Source organism: Cydia pomonella, chromosome 1 (assembly GCF_033807575.1).
Source record: "Cydia pomonella isolate Wapato2018A chromosome 1, ilCydPomo1, whole genome shotgun sequence".
NCBI lineage: Eukaryota > Metazoa > Arthropoda > Insecta > Lepidoptera > Tortricidae > Cydia > Cydia pomonella.
This window is the reverse complement of record NC_084703.1, coordinates 20,631,554-20,658,507: the sequence shown is the minus strand read 5'-3', so window position 1 is coordinate 20,658,507 and position 26,954 is coordinate 20,631,554. Positions and strand designations below refer to the sequence as shown.

General features: G+C 36.1%; 2 protein-coding genes across 2 annotated transcripts in view; one reads left to right on the top strand and one right to left on the bottom strand.

Annotated features, from left to right (window-relative positions):
- The window catches only part of LOC133527150 (E3 ubiquitin-protein ligase MYCBP2), a 185,246-nt gene that overhangs the window by 83,418 nt on the left and 74,874 nt on the right, over positions 1 to 26,954 (bottom strand). The gene's annotated exons all lie outside the window — the stretch shown is intronic.
- LOC133526908 (uncharacterized) lies at positions 307 to 25,248 on the top strand. Its single transcript, XM_061863767.1, has 5 exons — positions 307 to 571; positions 14,645 to 14,897; positions 19,501 to 19,673; positions 21,204 to 21,496; positions 22,161 to 25,248. The coding sequence occupies exons 1-5, from the start codon at positions 410 to 412 to the stop codon at positions 23,755 to 23,757; spliced, it is 2,478 nt and encodes an 825-aa protein (XP_061719751.1). The 5' UTR covers positions 307 to 409; the 3' UTR covers positions 23,758 to 25,248.

Sequence of the window (26,954 nt, the reverse complement as noted above, 5' to 3'; positions counted from 1 at the left end):
TAACGGCTGAGGTAGTATAAACACCTCCATTGTCACGCAGTAAATAATTAACATAGCTTAGTTTTTTTTTTATCAAACGGTGTTTTGCTGTTATAATAAATATTTCCTATTCTTTCAAGTCAGTAAACATAGACTATAAGTTAAAATTGCCATCAACCAAATTAACCAATTAACACTTGTTCGTGATCACGTCGATTCGGCATAGCGCATCATTTAACTTGAGTTAGTGTATAATTACTATAATTAGTAATAGGTAAAGCGAAACATCGATGTCGATAAATGTGGGGTGTTGTTAACAAGTGGCATCACTAGAGCGGAGAGATAGCCAGCAGCCAGCCGGTCGGCGGTGCGGATCACAGTCTGTGCATGTCGGTCGTCAAGCGCGGTCGGTCGCGCTCGCCGCGGCACCATGTCGCGACTGTACGCGTTGTTGGTGCTCGTGGCGTTTGAGTCACTCGTGTGTGCGGACACTTCACTCGGACTGTGTAACCGGTATAAAACTTTCTGCGAGTGTGTCCCAGCTGCTCACCCGTCATGGACTATTGTCAACTGCACGGTACCCCGTGATCAGGTACCTACTATCTCTCTTCTGAATTAGTTATAAAACTAGTGACTGACAAATGTACCTATCAGTGAGTATATTTTTAATGAGTACGATATGGATGTACCTACTTAGGAATATGAATCTTTCGTTAATTACTTGTCAAAAGTTCTAAGTATCCCACAATTTAAGCCTTATCATCCGCTTCTATTAGGTATTGGGAGGATATACTTGTTTTCTCTTCACTTTACTGTGTTAAAACCCCAACATGTAAAAATAACTTAGCATGTAAACCGGTTGGTGATATATCATATCTGCAAGGAAAACTGTTTATAAAAGGCAGAGATATGGCTAAATAAAAGTCCAATGTGTTTAAATTAACAAGTGGTACTATAGGTATCTACAAGTAGGTAATCAATTTATAATTTGATGAATTGTATTGCACAAATACCAAACAAGGACATAAACACCAATCCATTCCAGAGAAGGCCACAAAACTAAACAAAAAACCGTTGTAAACAATGGAGACTACCTGCCCCGACATGAGAGCAACCGTTTCAACCAGAATATCAACGTATGCATTCTTAATTCCATTGTGAAGACTGATATGATAATAAGATTCAAATAGTTAAGTAATTTAAGTCGTTTTTTGTCTTCTATACGTCACGGCGGTCACGTTTTGACAAATTTAAAATAGACTATACTCATGGTATGTGCAGATAAGAGAAAGCAAAATGAATCGCACTACAAGCATCTACTCAACATACACAGCGTCGGATTTAGAATCGCAAACGTGCTATTTGTGGTGGGCCACGGAGACTATACTGTCTGTTTCGACAATTTTGAAACATCATTTAAAATACATTTTAGTAATCAGTGTGGTCAATTATTATCGATCGACATTAGCTAATGAGTTTTAAAACAAATGAGTAAATTTAGTCAGCGTTAGAGATAAATATGTACGCATTCCGTTCTAAATATCGTTGCACTTGGCACATTTTACTGGAGTAGATATAGGGCGCCGATAGCGGTATCAGTCACCGTGTTAATGTTAAGCCATCACCGGCATTGAAACAAAAAGTATGGCATTTGTTTTCTGCTGACTCGAAATCTGACCATTCATTCATTAGGTCTATACAATAATAAATAATTCAAGCATATATTATATCTAAATTATATAAGTTAAATATATACCTTAATTTGACATTTAGAATTTTGTCATTAATTGATAAGCATGTGTATGTAATCAGTTGACATGTATTATTTTGATGATGACAATTACTTTGAATCACATGAGCTACACCGCCACTCGCGTTAAATATTTGTATGCCTCATAATATGGCCAAAAGTGGAGCACTTAATTATCTGTATGTAACACCTGTTTGTAACACTACCTGCTTTTCGACAAATAAATGCATTGAATTGAATTCACTAGTGATGATTCCAGATGCAAAGCGGAGGACAGAAAATATACATGACCCTTTTACCCAGCCAGACATAGTAGAATACTAAATTAGATGATAACAGGTATATTGTTAGGAATAAATAATAATATGATTTTATAAATTAAATTGGCTATTCGATAACTTAAGCCACTTGTGGTTATGCATACGGATATGGACTATTCAATATAAAAGACACTTTTTGATTTTTTTTAACAGTAACCACTGTAATCAGAAAGAAATGCGTAAATGTTTTGTTAGTCAGAGAAACCATATGCGCGTTAGCCACAAAAAATAAAAAGCATCACAAAAAAAGGATTTTTTTCGGAGTTCGAACGAGAAAAATTTATCTCGGAGGTTTCCATCATTCTCTCGCTAATATCTATCGTTATTTCAATAATTAATGTAGGTAAACGAAAGCATAATAGGGTCAATCAATCTTTCTTTTTGAGATATAATTTACGCTTCTCCGGGTTTAATAAGAGTATTTTACTTTACATTATCTTACAAACCAACATTAAATTTAAATGATACTCTTAAAGACATTTGTTTAAATAACCTAAAGTAAAGAACCTAAGTGTTACTGACTGTTCACTTGTTCAGTGTGCTTGGTTCGACACGCATTTGGCCGATGTAACTATTCGGGTCATACACATTTTAGAATACCTAACATCCAAGTATGCTTAACTCTCTGGCATCTATCCTGTAGACATGGCAAAGGTAAGCGAATCGAAAGCTAATTTTTACGCTGGGCCCTACACACACAGGCGGGATACGTATATTCAGTACTTGAGACTCAAATAAGTACAACGGGATATAGTATATGTACCAAAGTCAATCCCTTTATTGTATTGTCCACAATAGTGACCTTTTTCTAAAACGTGTTTATCCCATTCATCATAAAAAAACTTTGTAAGACCCTGGCGACTACCTTATACTAGTTTCCTAACTATAACAATTTTAAATTTTTTATGCAATTTTAGTATAGGTAGTTAGTTAATATTCGTTTACAGTAAAGTTAAGCACGTTTGTTGGGAACTCACTATAGTTAAGTTCCCCGATCACAAAGCCGGAAGTTAATTACTAACGTTATTATTGTGTGCTAGATATGCCATGGACCACACGGTCTACGTGTAAGTCCTATTGAAGGGTAATTCAGTGTTGTCCGAATTTCTACAATAATATATACGTATAATTAAGTTAAATATCGCTGCCAGTCAAATCAAGAATCACCTGTCGCTCGGACAAAACATCGGGATGGGTGGGACGGAGTAAGGTTACTTGTTTATACCGAGATCCGAGATGTTCGAAGAACGATGCATCTGACTCACATCATAGACATAATAATAATGAGACCGCGTCTTTGTGTACGCTAGTATCAAATTAAACAAAACAAATGCAAAATTTGATGACTCATCATTCATTTGATATGTATGGACTAAAAAAATAACATTTTATACGTTAGTTCTTAGAATCGTCATAGTTACGAAATCACTCAAATGACGTAATGCGTTGAAAAAATAACAGTTTATGGCTTGAATGAAATCCCAATCATAAGAAATGATCAGTCCCGGCGCGTTTCGAGAAAGAACAACATGTAGGAGCCGAGCTGCGCGAGATCAACGAACACTCCATAAAAAAACGTAATGAGAGATCGCTTCCTGCGACGAGCACACCCTCTACCACGAGACTCCTAAAATTCTATCTCACTGGTACCGATAAACACACATCACGAAATTGTGCTTTTAGTTCCTATTGTTTAGGCAAATACGAACTACTCGCTGGTTGACTGTGTACACGTTTATTAGGTACTTACCTATTTTTTGTTTTACTGTTTTCATACTAAGATCAACTAAGCTACATACTCGTATTAATTTTGTAGTTTATTTGTATCTGGGTAGAAGGCTAGGACTAGACCTTTTGATAACAATGTAGGTATTGTTAGTTTACACTTGTTTACAGTATAATACAACTTTAACAATTACATATATTTATATGGTTTTCGCAGCTACTAGATAGTGTAGCAAACTGAGAATAATTATTACGGTAATAACGACTAAGTTATGTAGTTCACCTTTGTGCATTCTATGGTAACTAATAGGTGGCTGCAACTGCATGTCATAAATGTGTTACGTAAAAATATCGCAATGTTCAAATCCAAAACCATAATTAGTTGTGGTCAAGTAAATAAGCATTGCATTAATTCCTATTAAGCCTAGTACGGGTTTGTAGATCTGTAGGTATATGGTTTATTTTATATTAACACAGTCACTAGTCAGCCATCCTAGTGGCATCATCCGTTTAACTTTTGCTCAGATGTCAGACAACCCCCAAAAAAGTTGGGGTTCACTCGGTAGTAAAGTCTGGTTAATTCTCTTGCCTCGAAACCGGCGCAACGCTCAAGGCCCTCTCTCTCGCTACGCTCATGGTTCAATTTTGGAATCTTTTGCTTGCTCGGATATCAATATTAGCACGAATAGTTAAACAACAGCTTTGCCGCCTTGTAAAACAGATAAATATTATCTGGCAGTCAATATGTTAACCAATCCAAAGGTGAGGATTTTCTCATTTGCAATCATAAGTAATATGAATTATTTTAATTCTACCGAATACCCGGTGACAACTCCACCTTAACCATACCAAGGTTACGCCTACAATAACGCAAGAAATTAGCTTACCTAGGAAAATGTAGAATTATTTAATCTTTCATCGTATAAACTTATCGTAGTGTTTACAAATTCAATATTCGATGCTGTCAATGACACTGGATTAACAACGTTTTGTTTTACAGACCGTCAAAATAATTTAGTAAGGCTAGGTCAATACAATGTTCTATTACAGTTATTTCCTATGTAATACGACAGCAATTATCTCGTTCACATCAGACGAGTCAAGACGAACGTTACTGCGGTGCGGACATAATGGAAGTAGCACGCCGTCTCTCGGTAGTTATAGGAATTGCTGCCTACAGTAAGATGTTGTATAGATGTCACGTGTTTAACATACACCGGCCGTGGACAGGCATCGTTCTTCTGTCTTATTATACATACAAACTTGTTGCTGATACTGTAGCTACTGTATATAAATTATGCCAATGACGAACCGCGGTGGTATGAAAAGTTGTTTGCTAATAATAGGTTCAGATATCCTGGGCCTTAATTATTTACACAGGTTTTTAACCGACTTCAATTTCATAGAAGGAGAAGGTTCTGTATTCGGTTGTGGCTATTTTTTTGAAGTGAAAACTTCTTTAGCGGCGGTGTGCACTTTTTGTGATGGAGAAATTTTTTTAAACTCGCGATAGGTCACGTGACCGACAGATTCGTCAGAATGAAAATTCGTAAGACGGTCACGTGACCTGAGGCCCTACCGCGAACCACGTACGACGTGTTGCCTATCTGTCGCACTTGTACTAGCTAACATAGTGTACTTATATTTTAACTTAATTTACGTACGTTCATTATATCATTAATTACAGTAAAAGATGAATATATATAGATTAGATTCAGGTATGGATTAAATGTAAGTATTTAAACAAAGTGTTTATGTACAGTATGTACGAGTAGGTATCTTTAAAAAAATTAGCAGTTAGCAATGTCGGAACGCACCCAGCCATTGTTTCAATTGACTTATGCCCTATCACAGCCAATCGAAATCACTGAGTATTGTACTGTACATCCGCCTGTTACACCTAGTTTTCAAAATGTTCAACTACTAGTACGAAATAGATCACGACCCATTGTTTGCTGGCAGCCTGTGATTAGTTTCGGTCAAAGAAATGTATCGTTAAATATTTCCGTATAATTTGCAAAACTATTTGAATGACTTATATTAAAGTATTTATAATAATAGTTTGTAGTTTTCGTTTTTATTAGCCGAATTAAATTTAACCAAGTTATATTAAGTGAAACATTTAATTGTTCTTCGCGTTCAAGCATCATCATCTTCCTCACGTTGTCTCGGCATTTTGCCACGGCTTATCGGAGCCTGGGAAATAGGAGTATCAGTCTCAGTCAATATCAGCAATACAAAAGTCACAAATATTAGTCAAAGTCTGACAATCGCACTTTACTGACGAAACGCTCCTAAAAAAAAAGGTAATACATCGTAACGTCACCATGTCTTAGAAGCCGTTTCGATGTACGTAAATTACGATTTCGTTGGTGAAATGTTGCGTTTATGTATGTACCTTAATAGATTATACAGAAAAAAACAAAATGAGATTTTTTAAAATAAAACGTAACAAATCGAATGGTAACTTTTTTTACCTATTCGGATTTTTTAAGCAAACTATAATATTTGAAATAGTCTTGTATTTTTTTAGTATTCCAATATAGTAACTTATTAAGTTTCTAATTTATTGTAATAAACTACATACCATAACAATTGGGTACTGTAAAATCGTAACTTTTAATGTATGTCGTAATGTGACATAAACCGTATTGTTTCAGATTGATTGAAAGGTAGGTGTAGTGTAGTACGCCCAATGCATAAAAAAGGAAGCCTTTCAAACACTAATTACTATAGACCCATAACTCTTCTGTCAGTCATAGATAAAGTTATAGAAACTTATATAGGCAGGAAACTTAATGAATTTTTATCATATAACAACATTATCCATGACAGACAGTTTGGTTTTCAAAGTTACTTGCACAGTTCACTGATGAAGTAAACCAGCACCTAAATAATAGAAAACAGGTATTACTAGTAATGATAGACTTTAGCAAAGCATTTGACACCCTGAATCACGAGACGTTATACAAAAAGCTCCGGCAGAGTGGTGTACAGGGGCCCACGCTGGATTGATTCAAGCAGTACCACCATCATAGGTTTAACACTGTTAGGATTGAAGGAGAACAAAGTGATCTCCTGCAGTCCTATCAAGGCACAGCGCAGGGATCGATCCTGGGACCGACAGAGTACCTGGTCTATGTTAATGACATGATCAATATATTCCAGACAGCCTCTGTATACCAGTTCGCTGACGACACATGCTTACTAATTGCTGATACAGACATAAAAGTGGCAGAGTGTCAAATGCAGAGCGAGTTCAGCGAGTTGTAAATGGGCTCACGATGTAGGCTTATCCATAAACTATGTTAAAACTAAAGTAATGCATATCTGTTATCCGTATATGGAAATCTGTGATGCACCAAAAATTGTGGCCCAAGAGCATGCATGTATAAATAATAAAATAAATAAATAAATAAATATTACAGGACATTATTACACAAATTGACTAAGTCCCACAGTAAGCTCAATAAGGCTTGTGTTGAGGGTACTTAGACAACGATATATATAATATATAAATATTTATAAATACTTAAATACATAGAAAACACCCATGACTCAGGAACAAATATCCATGCTCATCACACGAATAAATGCCCTTACCAGGATTTGAACCCGGGACCATCGGCTTCATAGGCAGGGTCACTACCCACTAGGCCAGACCGGTCGTCAAATGTCGTGTATGCATGATGCATTGCCCTACTGTAGTGGTAATTGTGAGTTGTTGGAAGTTGTCAACAACCATACCTACCTGGGTTTAAAAATTGATACCTCATTTAACTGGGGACCACATATTGATAATGTCTGTAATAGGTTAAGAGCTATACTCAGCAATCTTTGTTTAATTAAGCATAAAATGCCATGTAACATACTGCGTTTATTGTATATAGCTTTGGCTGACTCCATAATTGGCTATGGCATATCCGGTTATGAGCGTACTTATAAAACTTACTTACAGCAAATTCATAAAATACAAATTAGAATATTAAAAACCATAGTTCCGCTAAAAATTAAACAGCAATTTAGAAATAATTATGAGAACTTGTTTAATTACTGTAGAGTGCTCAGTGTATATGATAAGGCTAAAATGGCTGTAATTTTAGAATGCAAGCATCGTTTGGGAGAGCTGAATAGATATCATCGACCAAAGAACCTTCGTAGACTATCCTATGAACCTAACTTCATAACATGTAAAAATAAAAATGAATATGGTAATAGGTTATGGTCTTCTTACATACCAAAAACTCTGAATAGATTTCCCTCCGATGTAATTAATAACATAATTAATAAACCAAATAATTCTAAAACTATTGTTAAAAAAACCGGCCAAGTGCATGTCGGGCCATGCTCAGTGTAGGGTTCCGTAGTTACTCTTCCGTCACAATAAGCTAAACTGGAGTTTAAAGTATAGTAAATTTTTAACCAAGGGATGAAACGGTACCTTTCACGCGAGTTAAACAAATAGGCAAATTTGCATAATCAGTACCTAATTAAAGTCTTTTTACTAACTTTTTGCGATAACTCAAAAACAGCTAAACTGATCATGTTCACTATAGTTTTCATTTAAAGTCTTTCTTAAGTTCTACTTCCACGATTTTTTTTATATTTTTTGGACCTATGGTTCAAAAGTTAGAGGGGGGGGGACACATTTTTTTTCTTTCGGAGCAATTATCTCCGAATATATTCACTTTATCAAAAAATGTTTGTTGAAGACCCCTATTAGTTTTGAAAGCCCTTTCCAACGATACCCCACACTGTAGGGTTGAAGCAGAAAAAAATTTCACCCCCACTTTACGTGTAGGGGAGGTACACTCAAAAAAATTAAATTTTTAGATTTTATTGTACGACTTTGTCGGCTTTATTGATTTATATATCCATGCTGAATTTCAGCTTTCTAGCACTAACGACCACGGAGCAAAGCCTCGGACAGACAGACAGACAGACAGACGGACATGGCGAAACTATAAGGATTCCTAGTTGACTACGGAACCCTAAAAAACACTGATTGATTGAAATGTGAAAAGACTCACTAACATTTAATTTTGTAATTTGTTATTATAAACAGGGGTTGCATCCCCAGTTCCTTAGTCAAGATAATCTTTAAAATGTGAGATTAGTACTAAGTATATATCTGTGGCTCTAGTGAAAAAGAGTACAAGTCTCTGGCAGTTTAGGTGTATAAGGGCATAAGTGTTACGTGGAACTTACACCCCTTTACACCTGCGCTGCCAGAGACTTGTACCCTTTTTCACTAGTGCCACAATTTCCTTGTAATTGTTTGTGGAAATAAACAGGTTTTTTTTTTAATCACATGAAAGATAGATCCATAAACGGACAGACAGACGGACATGACGAATCCATAAGGGTTCCGTTTTTTGCCATTTGGCTACGGAACCCTTAAAATGCAGAAATCAATATGCGGCCCGTCTTCGCCAATTTACCTCAGATTCATAATAAAAAGCTTCCCGAATCCTCAGATATCGATTTTCATCTTGATCAGAGCAAAAACGCAGATATTCAAGATGATGTAATCTTTTGTAATGATCCCATCGGGTCCACGCCATCCACGACGACTTTTATGATTAAGTGCATGGCCGCTACTTTGGATTCCAAAATAATCACATATTTTCGAGACTTCCATAAACCACTAAAATTACCGCGGCGGCACGTAATCTGGGAGCACGGCAGTGCCCCCACCAAGTCGAGCAAAAAAGCACGGCCGTACCATCCTTTTCTCGAAGCAATTCAGACCATTTTCGACCCCCTGTAACTTCGTTGTGGATAAAACTAGAAGACTGAAATTTTCAGTAACCATGCAGGCATTGTAAAGACACGGTATATTTCAAATTTCATTCAATTTGAACCAGTATTTTAAGAATTATAACGGGTCAAATTTCTTAATTTTGTCACTCACTGACTCACCGATCATCAAAATTCTAAGGCACTTCTAGCAGACCTAGAAGTTTCAAATTTGGAATATAAGTAGTGTTTGGTGTATGAATCAAGGAAAAACTAAAAAATCTAGAAAAGACCGCAAAGAAAATTAAGCCCATACAGCCAAGTCTTCAGTTTTATTATGTTTTACGGCAGTTATTATTATTGCGTGCGAAGCCGCGGGTTTAAGCTAGTCCCATATAAATATAGGCGCATGGTAGTGCCCCTGCCAAATCGAGCAAAAAATGGGTATTCCCGTCATGAAAACACGTGTAAATTAAATTATTTAATGCGAAAAACGTACCTACGTGCGTATTCGTACTTATTACGAGTGCGTAAGGTTGTAAATAGTTCATAAGTCAGAGATATATAGAGTCTCAATATATTTATATAAAACATTAAAAAAATTTAATATTGATATGCGTCACTATAAGATGCTGTTAATTATTACGTAACAACTTAATGCTTCGAGTACGGAGATTCCAGACACAATTGATTTTCAATTGTTATGGACCACGATCGTGGTCTTAGAGACTGGGCGTATTAAGACAGAAAGTCGCTTAAGTAGAGACTGAATAAATTAATAACCGACTTGGTATTACATGGATCTCACAACTTTTTACCGCAGAACAACTGAGTTGCGAGACTTGGTTTTTTTGACAAGTATTGTTTTTGATGGGATTGGTTATACTTGAATACAGCCTTTGCTTATGAATATTTAATTTTAGTTTGATATACGAAGTCATAATTCAACCAATTACAGTCGACGAGTAGAAAACTACAATTTCACCACACCAACGCGAGGAAAATAATAACTATGAAATAGCAAAAAAAAAAACAAACCAAATCAAATCCAAATGAACGTAATTAAATATCTATCATCCAAAATCATCATTTGAAAGTCAATTCTACCAGCTAACATAAGGAAACGACTCAAAATTTGCATCTGATTACTTTGCCCCACATGTGGATAAAATGCAACTTTCTCATTAGTTTTTGAACAATCAAGAGGGCCTTTACCATTTGGTGTGGTGAAAATACAATTGTGACATTGTAGCAGAAAGCGAGTCAAGATTATCAGTAAAGGCTGTACAAGAAATTAAAGGTATGAGTAAGATGGAATATATTCGGCGAAAACATACATCTCCATACATTGTAATTAATTTAACCGTAAGTGATTATTTAAAATAAATAAAAAACTGCTTGAAAATATGCATTCGGTAAAAAGATATACCATATAATGTACATGTCCACTTTTTATCGTGGCCAGCCTTTCTGTGCCAAATTCAGCAATAAACTTAAGACCGCCAGGCGTGTGTTGTATTCATCAACATCATGCCTTTCCGATACCGTAAAAGGGTAACACTACTCAGCTGGCCTATATTTGCAAAACGTAAGTGCTCAAACCAGATCTGAGTCATAATTCGCAGAGTACCAAAAGTACCTAGTTGGTTACTAAGTTCTGTTACTCGATTTGCAACCTCTTTGTTTCCGTTAAAATAATGTGTAAATAATAAATAAATGATACCGAAAAAATAAAAGATGATATAATGTCGTGGATTTCTGAGCTATAATTATATACCACACATAACGCTTATCTCGTCGTATCTATAATGAATTGGGGCCTAAAAGAGAATCGTATCGCAGTAATTGCGTTGCACAAATGTAGGCACCCGCCAAACATAATTTTGAAGTTGCTTGAAAACCTAAAAATCAACAAACAATTTGTTTATTGCACAATTAATAGATACAATAGTACTCAGAGCTTCGATGACCGCAAGACGTCTGGAAGACCACGCACCGTTCGGACCCCAGCTCTAATAAAGGCAGTGAAGGCGAGAATTGCAAGAAACCCCGTCCGGAAGCAAAAGTTTTTGGCAATATAGATGTCTGTGAAGAGAAGCTCCCTAAAAAAAGTTATCTATGAAGACCTTCGACTGCGCAAAATGGCCACCAAAAAATATTATTTACAGATGAAAAAATTTTTACCATTGAAGAATGTTGTAACCGCCAGAATGACAGAGTGTATGCAAAAAACAGTCAAGAGGCGATTGCGGCTGTTCCGAGAGTGCAACGAGGCCATCATCCCTCTTATGTGATGATTTGGCTGGGTGTGTCATACTCATGTTCATTTCTGTGAAAACTGGGGCCAAAGTTTACCAGGAAACCGTTCTCGAACCAATAACGAAGCCCTTAACCCACACCCTATTTCAAAACCAGCCATGGGTCTTTCAACAGGACTCAGCTCCTGCACATAAGGCAAAAACAACTCAAGCCTGGTTTCGAAGGAACAAAATTGACTTTATTGCCCACGAAGACTGGCCGTCCTCCAGCCCGGACCTTAACCCCCTGGATTATGCCATATGACAGGTTATTGAGGAGAAAGCCTGTGCTAAACCCCACATAAATCTTGACTCCCTCAAGCGGGCCATAGTTAAGACAGTGACGGAATTAGACATGACAATCGTGCGTGCCGCTATTGATGACTGGCCTCGTCGTTTGAGGGCATGTGTCAAGGCCAGAGGAGGCCATTTTGAATGATATTGTCATATGTAATTCCTGATTTTGTGTACTTCATTTTAATATATAGTTTATTCAACTTTCGTTCGTATATTTTATGTAGATAAAGATTAATGCAGTAACAGAATTTAGTAACCAACTAGGTAGGCAATCTGAAGTTAGTCGGCGTTCTGTGAATGAAACTGTTGCATCATACTCACTAAGTTGTTGTGTATCGGCATGTACTTTAAAACTAAGTTATATCTTTATATTACACCATGTTTTATACCAATAATATCAAGAATGAGTTTGTACGAAAGTTTAATTAGGTATTAATTCTCTAGTTACAGAATGGGATCAATATTATCTGATACAATTCACTAATTACATTTCTTATTATCTTTAGCATTTAACATTTTGAATATACATTAACATCTACACCATACAGCACTTGTTTTTTAACATTTAGAACAAACGTGAACTCGAACGACAAGATAACAGAGATGTACAACACAATACGACATAATTCATCAGTGGCAATATCCTTTCTACCAATTCACGTAACAAAATGAGCTTTTCTGTAACGTGCAAGGAACTATTGACCTTATATTTCTGATAACAGGCTGTGAAACATCACGTTTCGAGCGAGACGAGTCGATGCGCCGCCGAAGAATGTTTTACGTATTAATATTAGAGGGACAATCAACTTTTTAGCGTCACTCGTTGCCATGGTTACGATTAGTTGTCCAGGGGACAAAAGTTCATTAAAATACTGATTTTATGGTACTTAAATGAATTAAACTTGCGTTTTTGTGGTCGTTATAACCAATGTCCATAATGGGCCCCCTACTAAGCATGTTAATAGAACGGCATACAACGTCTCTTCAAACAAACTGTGCCACTGTTGTCCCTTGGACAACGGGACAGGATAACAAAACAAAAAAAGTTGATTCACCCTAGACCAATCTCTGTATAATATATATTTCACCTCAGTAGCTCAAAAAAGGGTGGCTTTGATGCTTAAAAAACAGTGAGCAAAAGTCGATTTCGTTTTCGGTGTTTGAATAAAACGGGTGTATGAGTGTTTGCGTAAATGGCTATTTCGATAAATGGGTATTTGAGTGAATGGGTATTTTGGGCGTATATGGGTGTTTGTGTGTATGAGTGTTTGGGTCACTTTTTTTTGGGATAATGTTTTTCCTTGACTTTATGTTCTTACTACTGAGGTGAAAGTTGTTTGTGCCACACGGGACCAACATTCTTTTGCACTTCGTGCCTTAAGAGTCCCTCGCTTCGCGGTACGCTACGCTATACAAGATGTAACTAAAATAATGGGGAACCGTTTGAGGGCATATTAGGTATCATGTTTTGATCAGGAAAAAAAAGAAGATTTTTTTTTGACACGATTGTTTTTTTCTATGGGGCAGGTTGTCCAAGTCAGCCAACCTTCCACAAAAGACAAAAAAAAATCGCGTCAAAAATTGTTAAATCTTTTGCTTCCTCGAGACTTAAAATATGCACTCGCAGCAATTACTAACTATGCTCTCTTGTTGCACAAATAACTATTTCATCACACTTGCTCGAAAAAGATCTTATTTCATGCAGGTGTGCTGAACGACAAAGGCCTATTTTGTCCCCGCGGGAGTTATAGCTTTTTTTTAATTATGTCACTTATTCATACAAACAAAGTAGCATAAATGAATTTTACTTTTAAAATACTGACGTTTATAATTTAATATTTTTGTTTATGTTTAAAATTATTTAATTTTATTAATTTAACAGCCGTTTAAAATATTTTTACATAATTTTTAATCGTGGCTGAATGCCGAGTATGTCTGTGCCTTCGATGTGGCTTTAACTTTGGTTCTGTCGTATCCCCTCTAAGCATGCTTATATGAGTACCATTAATTCAATCACTTGCCCGTATCCGTTTGTAGCCCTTATTTACGACTAGCTCTCGCAGCTCTGCTATTAAGTGTTGATTCGATCAAATAAGAATATTCTTTAAATTTATTTCATATTTGAAAAAGGCATTAGATGAAGAATCGTAATAATTTCAGTGTTTACATACTTACAGAAAGGAGGTTAAGTGCATGTACCATAGTGCACCTTATTTTTATTATCAACATCAGAACACAAAGGACTTTTTGTGAAGCCGACAGCGTTAGCTAACACCCTTTACATTTACAGGTTCATGCTAAACATAAACATAGCTATGGTTAGAACAGGCGTATGTATTAGAATAGGCTTTATTATAAAGTTACTCATACTAGTGTGACTAACGTGTTTTAATAAACAAAATGTACATTCTACGATTTAATCTAATTACTTGATTAAATTACCTTCTTTAGATCTCAAATGCACTTCATCCATTTTTATTTATATATGACGCAAATACTTCTCAAGTATAACATCATGTCTACCTTTTTTTTTTCAGACAATAGACGTTTTGGAAGGAGATTTGCCCGAATCCACGACTGACCTCATAGTGACGGGAGCAGAAAGTGTCCTTTTTGGCGCGAACTCCTTGGCGAAACTACAAGATGCGAGGCATATTTACCTATCTGGTAATAGAGTCGTGCTGATGAGGAAGTTCGCTGCTATCAATCTCAACGTCATCAGCGTGTACCTTGAAATTGAGAAGAGCGACATCCTGCGTATAGAGGAAAGCACCTTCAGTAATATCAAAGGTAACTAACATCGTTGACGTAAATATGCAAAGCGAAATTTCTGTGATAATAATTTAACTATACAGTCAGCGTCATAAAGAACTAGCTGTACAGTATCCAAAAACTAATCTTTTTTAATAATTATTGTAAACATATTTAGATAAAACGTAACAGTATGCAGTATGTAGCAATATGAGAGCGCTCTATTCGCCAATAAACTGTCGTCAGTTTGGCGAAAATATCTTTTAACTGGTTCTAAGCACTAAAAAAATAGATAGTGACAATATATTTATACAATACAATATATTTGGTCACTTTAGCCGTCACTATGTATTTGATGCTGACTGTACCTTTTTAAAACAAAATTTAGTATAGCGATACATTTGCTAAAGCGAGTTATGCTCTCGCATCGCCTTATCTGAATAATTGCCTAGCGAAGATATCTTCACATGTGCTATAGCTAAATTTAAATGATACGTAGAGTTCTAGAGGTATGGCTGTTTAGTATGCTAGCTACGCTATTGTGATTTGGGTGTGTGATATGGTATCCAAAGGGTTCCAATTGAAAGGTAGCCGCTACCAGGACGTTGGCTCTGCAGCTGTGTAACAAGCGTATGCGTGACAGGATTGCACTATTAGATTACGTGTTTCCTTTTCTGATTCCTAATTAATCTATCGCATCTCTGTATGTATGTATGTATATATATTAAGATACTATAATGTGGCAATAACAAAATATCCATTCATAAATAACAAACAGAATAAAATGTTTCTCTAAAAGCACATGTTTGCACTTAGAAAGCAACAAAAAGTTTGATTTGTTTAATATTCATATCATTTCTCAGGAATGAAGTTATTTAAGTAACTACTCTAATAACGACTACCTATAGTTATTGTGATTCCAATAATGTGTTTTCATCCCCACAAGGAAACGCACTACACCATAGTTAGATTAGATTTCACATGAGAGCAGCTGACAGGTGGATAACGCGCGAATTCCATTATTCCTCATGACATGCTTAGTCTGCGTAGGTATACCTCTGGTCTATTTCTGACAATACGTAGAATGCATTACGTTTCACCGACGTGAAATATTCAATAAAGTGAATATTGTCGCCGATTCGGAGTCGACATGTGCGTTGTGTTGGCAGATGCTTCGTTGTGACGCACTCCACATCCCGACAAACAAATACAGCACAACATAGACTTAAATCCTTACTAAGATAAAACGATAATATAACCGCTACGATAGTTGATAATGAAGTCATTAAAATTAGTATCTCGCAACAGTACATGCCTTCTGACGATTTTAAGAAAAGTTAGCTATACTTCCATTTTTTGCATTAGATAGAAGGTAAGCGATCTTAACGGGTCTTTTTATTGAAAACACATGCAAATATGTAACAATTATAAATCATTTAGATAAATTATTTTGCCTTCACAAGTTATAGTTATTAAATTAAAAAAAGGCGTTTCTGAATAAAAAACGTCAAAATTCTTAAAATTTATTTCTAATGCTAAAAAAACGAAGAATAGAGTTAAATACTTATTAATTTCTAAAATATGTCTGAACTTGCGATTCTTACTAAAACATAAAATATGTGATTCCATCAGGTAATTGAAACTAATACTAACATACTACCATAATATGCCTGACATGAAGCTCTGTTGGAAATAGTAAGTAAATTACCACAAAGGCTGTGATGTACGGACTTTCCGGCCGAATGTGATGTAAAGCGGGAGCGAGCGAAGTGAGTCCATTTTGAACACAAAGTAGGCAAATTTTATCCCGGCCAAGGTATTTACATATAAAGTGTTTTTCTCAATAAATGGGTGGACATACAAAAAAAACTAATAGCTTGAATGTACGACGCACCTTGGGCTGAAATTCGGCTCTCATTGACAAAGAATCCGAAGTTGTTATTTTATGTTTTTTTTTATTGAAATAGGTTTTGCCTAGCATTGTTATGGTAACCTATGAGTTTTAGACGATTTGGAATGAAAAGTGTCGAGTTACGAATTGTTTTTTTAAATAAACGTATGGAGCAGGAACAAGAAATCATTATTACTCAAAAACCGCAAAACAAACCGTAATATCCTCGCAGGTCGTTATACTGCAAATTATTTGTGATTTTTTGGCATACTACATATATCCAACATGGGTGCGGTTTTTTTAAAATCATTAATTGTTTCTACGGAAAAAGCACAAAAACCAAAGTCAACAATTTAAGATCTTTTTGATTGAAATTGGTTTTGCTCAGTGTGTTTATGCTAAGTTATAAGTTTCAGACGATTTGAGTTGAAAATAGTAATTTTTTTTTTTTTTTTCAAATAAAATTCATGGAGCCGGAACAAAATATCAAAATATCTCAAGAACCGCAACAAATACGGTAATATCCTCGCAGATGGTTATGCTACGAATTATTTGTGATTTTTTGGCATACTACATATATCCGTAACGGGTAGTCTTTTTTTTAAATCAGTAACTGTTTTTATGGAAAAAAACTCAAAAACCAAAGTCAACTTTTTATGGTTTTTTCTTTTTCATTGAAATGGGTTTTCCCAGTATGTTTTCGCAGTGCGACACGCGCTCAAGGTCGTTTTGCCGGCATAGGCCGGCAAATTTGTACGAAAATTCATTGCCGACAGGCTTTGCTTAAGCGCTTGCAACACGACATTTAGAAGCCTACTATTACGTCTATTACGAGCGCACGTGCTGAACGTAATGACGACTTTTCCACGCATGGTTTCTATAAAACATATATTAATTTTATTATCAATCGATTGTATGTACAGCGAGCTGCAAAATTACATGGACCCATTCTAAATGGAATTTAGTCATAAAGTGGACACTTTTGAATAAGTCTAATTTAGTAGATAACTAAAATTTTCGGCATGACTTCATTTTCTACTTCAAGAATGTTATCTAAATATGGTATGCCAAATGCCTATCGATTGGGTTGGGATGTCATTTAAATGTTGCTTTCTCCATGTCAAGTTAATACCATGAATGGCTCCTAATTTTATTTTACTCTCAGATCTCTCTCTCTCTCTCTCTCTCCCTCTCTCTCTCTTTCTCTCTCCCTCTCATCAAAATAGCCTCTCCAGTTTTAAGGTCACGGTGGAACACATGACCCTACCCTACCCTTTTGGCTTCAATATAATCGGAGATACCTAAAGTAAGACCAAGCTAAGTTGGCAGCAATTATGATAGCACAGACTGTACAAGTGTTATTTTTAATTTAACGTTAAATTTCTATGAAATTATGACGTTTACTTAATACTTGCAAAATCTGTGCTATCAAAATCGCTGCCAACTTAACTTGGTCTGACTCTTCTAGGTTGCCTCTCACGCTCCGGTCTCTTATTTTAAGTTCTTATTATTTATAATTTTCCTGTTTTATATTTTTTATGATATCCGTACTTTATGTACTATACTAACTTCACCCGCATTTTTTTTTATCTTTACATCCAATTTCATCCCGAGCCACTAAATGTCAATATACCGATAGAAATAATGGTTGAAGGTAAGATTGAATACTGTCAATACTGTTTGTGGTGTCGTTATTCAGGCGATGGCCTAAAATACCTGACAAATACCCTCTTATTTGTTGGAAGTAGCGATTAGCAGAATCAATTGAATTTTAGATTAATATTAAAAATAATGAGCAAAACCCGCAATAAAATGGAATATAGAACCCTTCTCCTGAAGTCGAAGCTCTATAAAACTTGTCACTTTTCATTTTGGTGACAGTAAAAGAATTATACAACGTTTGGATTACTAAGCTTTCGTAAACCTTTTGTTTTTAAAGCATGAAGCATTATATTAAAATCATAGGTAACAATAAAGCTAACCTCAAACAGATCATCTAAATAAATGGCGATAATTTAGGCTAAGCAATTCTGTCGCGTCGCGTTTCATTAGAAAAAAATATCTATTCTGGGCATCAATATTACCATGATTAAATAATTGAGCTGAACATAATTTAAAAAAAGTATAAGTATCCATAATTGTGATTATCATCTACCACAAACATGTAAGTATTGCAAGTGTATCACTTGGTAAATATTCAGCGCTGAAAGTAATATTTCACGTTTCAAGTTGTAATGTGCAGCCGTGATCTGAATTTACTTTAATTCCAAATCGGGGACATGTTTGAGCGGCTAGGTAGCCAGCAGCCGCGTCCGTCCGCGGATTGCTGTCTAAAAATATACGTTTCCCCGACTCGGCATTCGTGTTTTACAGGATAATGACTCATAGGGCGAACGGAACCAAATACAAGAGTGAGAATGTCTCAAAGACAATAGAAACAATGCATTGACATTTCTCGGTAATTAACCTGTCGTGTAACATTCGTCTATATATTAATCTGTATTAGTGATTTTTTAACAATAATATTTACTCGAATATATTAATAATATGCTTTATGAGCAATAAATAAACCGATAAAGTTACCTACAAATCATGACTGAAGGACTAACTTTTCTTTTGTGCTTTGTCGTGTCTATCGCATTTTTAATCTATGATCCCCTTATATAAAATTATCCCCCATTTAAAGAAACATTGGTCACATATAATTAGGACTTATTGACAATTACTTTAATATGTCCCTTTTCATTGCAGGGCCTCTGTCGGTAGCCATCAGAGATTGCGACTACGTTAAACTGGAAGGAGCAGCGTTTTCCTGGCTACTGACCATGAGTATTTCTAATGTTCGACAACTACAACTGAACTCTAGAGCCTTTAAGCTCGACCGCTCAGCGGCCAACGTCGGAGAGCACGGACCAGGAATGACGGTTAGTATGCTTATTAAGCGTAATCAGTAAGCGTCTTACAGCGAATGTTATGAAACGCAAAGCGAGTTTAGCGAGTTGGTAGGTAATGTTTACAAGTATATTCTCTAGTATCTGTACCTACGCTTGATAGGTACTCAGAATGTTAGTGAGTCAAACATCATATAAACTTCAATTACTAAAACTCTATAGAAATTTATTTCAAGTCCCAATGTCCGTAGGACCTCTTAAAACGCTGGCTTAGATAAGCACCGATGCTATTATTGGTGATGATGCTTGGGGTTATTTTTGTTTTGCTGTTTTAATCGCAATCCAAATTTTCTTCTCTGTATATATATATTGCCCAATATCATATACACGGTGTATCACGAGGAACCCGAAAGACTTTAACCACGCATTTCTGAGGCCAAAAGAATAAAAAAATGTCATATAAGTTTAGGTAAATTTCCCCAAAAAAATTTTTGATCGATTTTTTTTAAATGTATTGGTTCATCAAAATGCAATGTTACTACTAAATCTGTCACATTTTTCACGTTTGTAAAGTGTTATTTGTCACTTTTTTACATCTATCAATATCGATATTTAGACTACGTCCCGTCCGTATATTTAGACATCGCCATCATAAACGCGTTTAGCACTAAGTAACAATAAAAATGTGTTTTTTTTTCAGTGTTATTAACTCTGAACTAACCGAATTCAAAAAATGTTTATAGGACATTTTAGTCTTTAAATATAATCAGGAATACACTATTAAAATATTTCGGGTTCCTCGTGGAACACCATGTATATATTGGTCACAGCTATGGCCGTGCGTTTGACTTCGTTCGATTTTTAAAATTATTGTAAGTTAGGAGCTTTCATGAATATGATCGCAATTTTTTTTCGCTCCTCTCATAATAATTTAATAAGTTTGCAAACATTTATTTTTGTTACAAGCTTTTATTGCTGACTGTACTATTCTTTCCACAAGCAACTAATACTCACCGAGCCAATTCTAAAAACCCTAAACTTGTGTTTAGGGTAGGTTGCGTTGTTTTATCACAGAGTTCCTATGTCCACCTCTTGTCTCCATCATCAGATCAGCTCGATGGTAGCAATATTATTGGATTGTCACCCGACTTACATATGTATGCAAATTTTCAGCTCAATCGGAAACCGGGAAGTGGATCAAATTTAACTTGCAAGATTTGATTACAGACCGACAGACAACGGGACAGGTGAAACTAAATAAAAGCTTGTAAAATGTTTAAAAAGGCAAACGTAGGGCATATGGTTAATATACATCAAATTGTGTATATGTTTACGTTTGTATGAAGAAGTGGTCGTCCACTTTTCTCATGACATAATTAGACATCATATTATAATAAGAATAATAAGTTCTTCAAATAAAACCTTGTAGCAATTTTTTATTTATTTGTAATATACCAATAGCCTTTGTTATTGTTCCATTATAATCTGCAATAATCTTTTAAGTAAGCTGCGACATTTACATTATAATCTGAGGTATAATAAGACCATTCTTTTGTTTTCCAGATCGAGTTAAAAAACCTCACAGTACCGGAGTTTCCTGAAGAGGCATTCGGGTCTTCTGCTGCTGGAATTACTATGGAGGGCATTGAAGTTCGTGCGCTGAAGACCAGATCATTTTCAGCGAACACTTATAACACAGTGTTGGCGGTCAATTGCTCATTTTTTCTTATAGAAAGCGATGCCTTTGCCCAAAAGTCCCTTATCAACAACCTTCACTTCTACGGGTGCAGAATACATCAAATAGCAACAAAAGCATTCTTATCAGCTATCGCTAACCTGAATATTTCTCATACAAGGTAATACTTTGGGGTAATTATATTAAAATAGATGCGATAACAATGAGAAAAGAATGGTTGTTCATATAGTTGACCTATTCGCTAAAACATCCTCCTTTAGGGTTCCGTACCCAAAGGGTAAAATTACTAAGACTCCGCTGTCCATCCGTCTGTCTGTCTGTCTATCCATCTGTCACCAGGCTGTATCTCATGAACTGTGATAGCTAGACGGTTGAAATTTTCACGGATAATGTATTTGTTGTCGCTATTACAACAAATACTAAAAAGCACGGCTCCCTCGGTGGGCGAGTCCAACTCGCACTTGTCCGGTTTTGTTAAGGTTCAAATGGTTGAGAAAAGGAAAAAAGATATGTTTAGATATAGCTTGAATTTTAACTTACGACTCTTAGCGCCACTTGCACCAATCCTGGGTTAGCCACTAACTCGGAGTAAACCGTTAACGCAGGGTTAAATTGTACTGGTAACTCCGGGTTGAAACGGTTAACCCCGAGTTAGTGGCTAACCCTGGATTGCGCAAGTGGCCCTTACTACTTCTCTTAAGATATACTGTTAGTAAATTTCATTATCTATTTTTAAATCTAACTTTACATTATTCATTGATCTTACAAAGTAAATGTAGGTACTACAAAATACTAAAACTTAGCATAGTCTGCTTATATTTCAGATTTGAAATTATCGACACGGGGGCCATAAACGCTACTATTGTTGCGGTCGTAATTCAGGACAGCAAGTTTAACAAGTTCATGGAAAAAGGCTTCGTTATTTCTTCCTGGAACAAAATTCAAATGGAACGTAACAGTTTCGACGAACTACCCACACATGCTGTAGTGGCTACAAGCGCATCTGTAAAAGAACTGGTGTTTTCTGAAAATGAAATAGAGACAGCCAACGCCGAGAGTCTGATGTTTATCGGCCATGCTTACGCTAATTCTGCCCAAAATGTAATCTATAAAAACAATTACTTCGGTACACCATGCCATTGTAACATAACTCCATGGCTTGTGAAAGTGTTGGATGTGAGCACGGGAGATGCCTTTATTCCGCAAAGTTACTGTACCGTCGATGAATTTTTCGCTCGATGTTTCAACGAACCAGAACAAAACATGTTATTCAAGAAATTTTTGGATAGCGTTTGTAGTAAAGACCCTAGCATTAAATGTGAGCAATATAGGAGTAAAAACAATGGAAATGCGGTTGAAATTAAAAATCCAAGGTTTCCTCACAAAAGTAACAGTCAAAACGGTTTGAGTGATAGAGATAAAAAAGTGATCGGTATAGTTATAGTTACCGCTTTGGGATGTGCAATAATTGCAATGTTTGTAAGCTTTATAAGGTGGATGAGGCGAAAAGGGTACTGTGTTACAGTGAAAAATTTTTTAATATCGTCAAACTCGTCATGTGGAACTTTTTGCGATAGATTTTGTGCCTGCGGTATGAACTCTGGACTTGACAACGCAGGTTCTATTTCCCAATTATCAGTAAACGAATATTCCGAACGTCATCGATTAAATGAACCTCGAGCGCAAGACTTAATTCAGGAGACTACTCTACCCGACATGTACACAGAACAAGTGGTACCTGTTGAAGACAAAACCACGCAAACATTACCAGAAGAACTGACGAAGGAGCTTTTAGAAACTTTAAAAGAGAAATTAGAAGATCCTGAAAACTATGTTGAAGCTCGTGAAATGATAGAACATTTGTATGAATTAATCAAAGTTGAAGAGAGTTGCAATACTAACACACCAACCTCGATGCCTGTTGATGAAAACATATACGAACTACCATTCCAAAATACTACGCCACGGATTGGCAAAAACAAGAAACAGATGATCAGTGTCGGTACAAGAACACCTTCGCTAGATAAATTAACACCTCTTTCTCCATATAACAGGCAGACAGCGCTAGCTCACGAATACTTCGAACCTAAAGATTTTGCGGTTCATTTATATGCCGAAATAGCCAACTGCGATAAGGATAAAAAGTCGTTATTGGGTGTCATGCCTGATGTTGTCGGTGAGCAAGCTGTACCTCGCGGACCGTATCTACGAGCTGTTCGCGAAAAAATACACTCATCGGCCCCCACTGCTTCTCTGAGTAAATCCTTAAGCAATTCGGCAAGTAGTCCGCAACACTCATCCACTATAAAATCAAACAAGTCAACAGCATCTAACTCATCTGGAAAGATGATCAATCGACCACTGCCCGAAAAGCCCATAAGTTTAGACCCCGGCGAGGGTACGTCTTTCAAACATGGGTGAGGGTTAGACGAGGAGCTGTCGATGCCGGTGAACACGGACGCGGCCTGTACAGAGCGCCGCTCTGTTCAGCTGCAGCAGCAGCTCCAATTAGCTGCCGATACCTACGGACTTCTACTGGAGTCTGGATCCGTGCGTGACGAGTTAAGCGTGGTACACTTACGACTAAAAGTATGTGCACGCCAAAGCTTATGCGTTTTTTGCCTGTGATATTAATTTTGTTTAATTGTAATTATTTCAAGGCCATGCAAATAAGTCGTGCCAGACATGGTCGTATGTTTATTTTGTATATAATTATATTAAGACTAATCAATTATAAGATAAGACTGTCCCGTAGATTCGTGACAGCCTTAAGTTGTTCAGAAGTTGATTATGCTATAAGGTATTATTATAGATACCATTACTGTATAGTGTGGATGCTATGCTACCTTGGGTTTATTATACCTGAGCTAATGTTTATAAGCCAATGAAATGAGTGTTCAATGTAGGGGCCAAAATACCGGCTCAGTGGGCTATTACAACCAACCACCATACCATATGTGGCGTTTTCAAGCAAAAGGTAACCTTTTCTAGTTGTTAATAGGGCATTACTGCCATAAGAAAAAAATTAGATATCTCCCTTGTCAATAGTCGACAAAAGGTTACCTTTTTAAGAAAACCCATAAAACACTCACTGCGTACTAAAATAATCTTGGCCATTGCCGAGTAACAAAGAATGACTGGGTCAGCTGTATTAGCCCTTTAAAAAGCTGTGAAAATAAATTGATACGTATAGGTATAGATACGCATTTTAACCTGTCTTACTCTGGACACCAGGTGTACGGTGCCTGCAATACGTTCAGGCACCAAATTCTTTAAGGATTCTTTTCTTTATTTTTCAAATTAAGGTTTTATATCCAAAAACCTTAAATTTTGAGATGTAACCGTCTTGCAGACAGCATACCACCTATTCTGGTCCAAAACAAAGTGATAACATTGCTTGTAATTTTTTTTATCTAAATTTATCACTAACAGTTAATTAAATAATGCTTACTATTTCTAATTTGTAATCGTGATACATATACAGTTGCCATAAACAAAATATTTTATAAATTATTGATTTTCGTTTAAGAGACCTACTTGTTTCGTCCCTAAGGTTAGTGACTTGCTTTGATGTATATGTAGACATACACCGAGGTGATTGCATAAGTGGTCCATTATACATGAAGCACTACAATAACCCTATATAGGGCAAAGTGCATTTCCATGAGTGTAACTTAAGTAAATGTAACAAGTAGTAAATTATGTAAAAATATACAAAAGTCGATTAATATCATCGATAATCGAATTGTGTGCATGCTATATTCAATGTACTATTTAGAATGACACCAAACACGCCTACTTCCACATTATAATAATCATTAGAATAATGACTGTGAATTTTGTGAAATATATTGAATTATGGAGCTTAAATAATATTATGGATGTTATTATGAAATAAATGTTGAATGTGCAGGTGTGATTATTATTTTAAGAGATGTTTTGCCCATGACTACGTCTGCTTGGATTTATTTCCCTTACCACACTGTCAACCCCTTTTTAACCCTATTAGGGGCTAAATATTCAAAAGCCCTAACATTATTTTTCGTATTTTCTATTTTCTCTTCCTACTAATTTCAAATTCCTACTCAAATCGTTCCCGTTACAAACATTCGACCCATTTTTAACCCTATTAGTGGATGAAATTTCCAAAAAACTGAAATCACTTTTATTTTATTATAATATACTTCATAATATAAGTTTCAAGTTCTTGGCATAAAATAAACCTTGAACGCCATACAAACGTTCAACCCCTCTTATTCCAAAATCGCTTCTTATCTCTTGTACACTTTATACATGCAATGAGCAAATTTCAATTCACTAGCTTTCGTAGTTTGGGCTCTGCGTTGACGAATCAGTCAGTTATATCTGTGGCTAAAAAAAAGGTTAATAATAATACCTAAATCTAAACTCAATCAATTAATACTTAGGAAACACCGTTATGGTCATAATACTTGTACATACATAACTAAAATGCGAGATAATAATTAAATCGGTTAAATATTCCGTCTGTTTCGATAAAAGTATTGTCACGTTATGTCATGTTTTTATCAGTACCCCTAGTGTAAATTTATTCGATAGCGAAACGTGACGTACGCGTTTGCGTTAAGTCTCATTTAGTATGGGATTTAGAAACAGCGCGCCAGGCGGAACGTTTTGTAAACTCAAAATCCCATACAAAATGAGACTTAACGCAAACGCGTATTTCACGTTACGCCATCGAATAAATTTACACTAGGGGTACTGGTAATGAAATAAATACTACACATGTAACTCTCACTGGTATGTACGACACACATTTGGAGAAGACCAACTAATGAGTCTGTTATTTCACGGCACAGTCACTTTTGCGCTCATATCATCATAGAGCTCTATTGTAAGTATTGAAGCTGTCGGCTCAAACCTAGCTACATAATTACTTTTTCCTACTCCTCTACTGTTATTTGTCATTTATGCATTCATTAACACGAATATAAGAACATACATAAAAGATTTCAAGAAAAGTCTATATTGTCTATTCCTCATAAAAGCTCTTGTGCTTTTATAAGCTATAACGTTACTGCGATTAATGGCTACCAACCTAACAAAACCAAAACGAATACAGTTTTAAACTAAGTGCATTGCTGCTAACTTACAAAATATTCATTTGGTTGCATAGTAAAAATAATTACTTCATAAGTCAGCAACACGCATGTGACACCCGTAATATAGCAACCCCCATAGACTACGAAGACCGCTTAGCGTTGCTTGTTAGTCTCCGTAGGCTACGGTGGCCAAAATTGAGAAAAAACTGTCCAAAAAATTAATTTAGCAAGTAGCAAGTACCAGGGCCTCATGAGTTACGAGGAGGTGTCGCCGACCGGCCGGCCGCGGCCCGGGGCGGGCCGGGCGCGTAACAAGGTATGCTCGCGCGTCTTGGCTATATACTTTTGCTGTAATTTGTTTACCTAAATTAAGATTTATTTTTGTTGACTCGTAGGAATAATATTGTATGCAACGTTGTATAAGTAGGTCAAAAAATTCTCGTGGCGTATTCCTTTACAATGTTCGCCTACGCCTTCGGCTCCGGCTCACATTGTAACTCACGCCACTCGCCTTTTTTGACCCTTCTTATACAACTG

What these genes read in the sequence shown, in the direction of transcription:
- LOC133526908 (XM_061863767.1), top strand. Translation starts at nt 410, where the DNA reads ATGTCGCGACTGTACGCGTTGTTGGTGCTCGTGGCGTTTGAGTCACTC. An exon ending in GCACGGTACCCCGTGATCAG is followed by an intron (nt 572 to 14,644) that starts GTACCTACTATC and finishes TTTTTTTTTCAG; the next exon opens with ACAATAGACGTTTTGGAAGG. An exon ending in AGCACGGACCAGGAATGACG is followed by an intron (nt 19,674 to 21,203) that starts GTTAGTATGCTT and finishes TTTGTTTTCCAG; the next exon opens with ATCGAGTTAAAAAACCTCAC.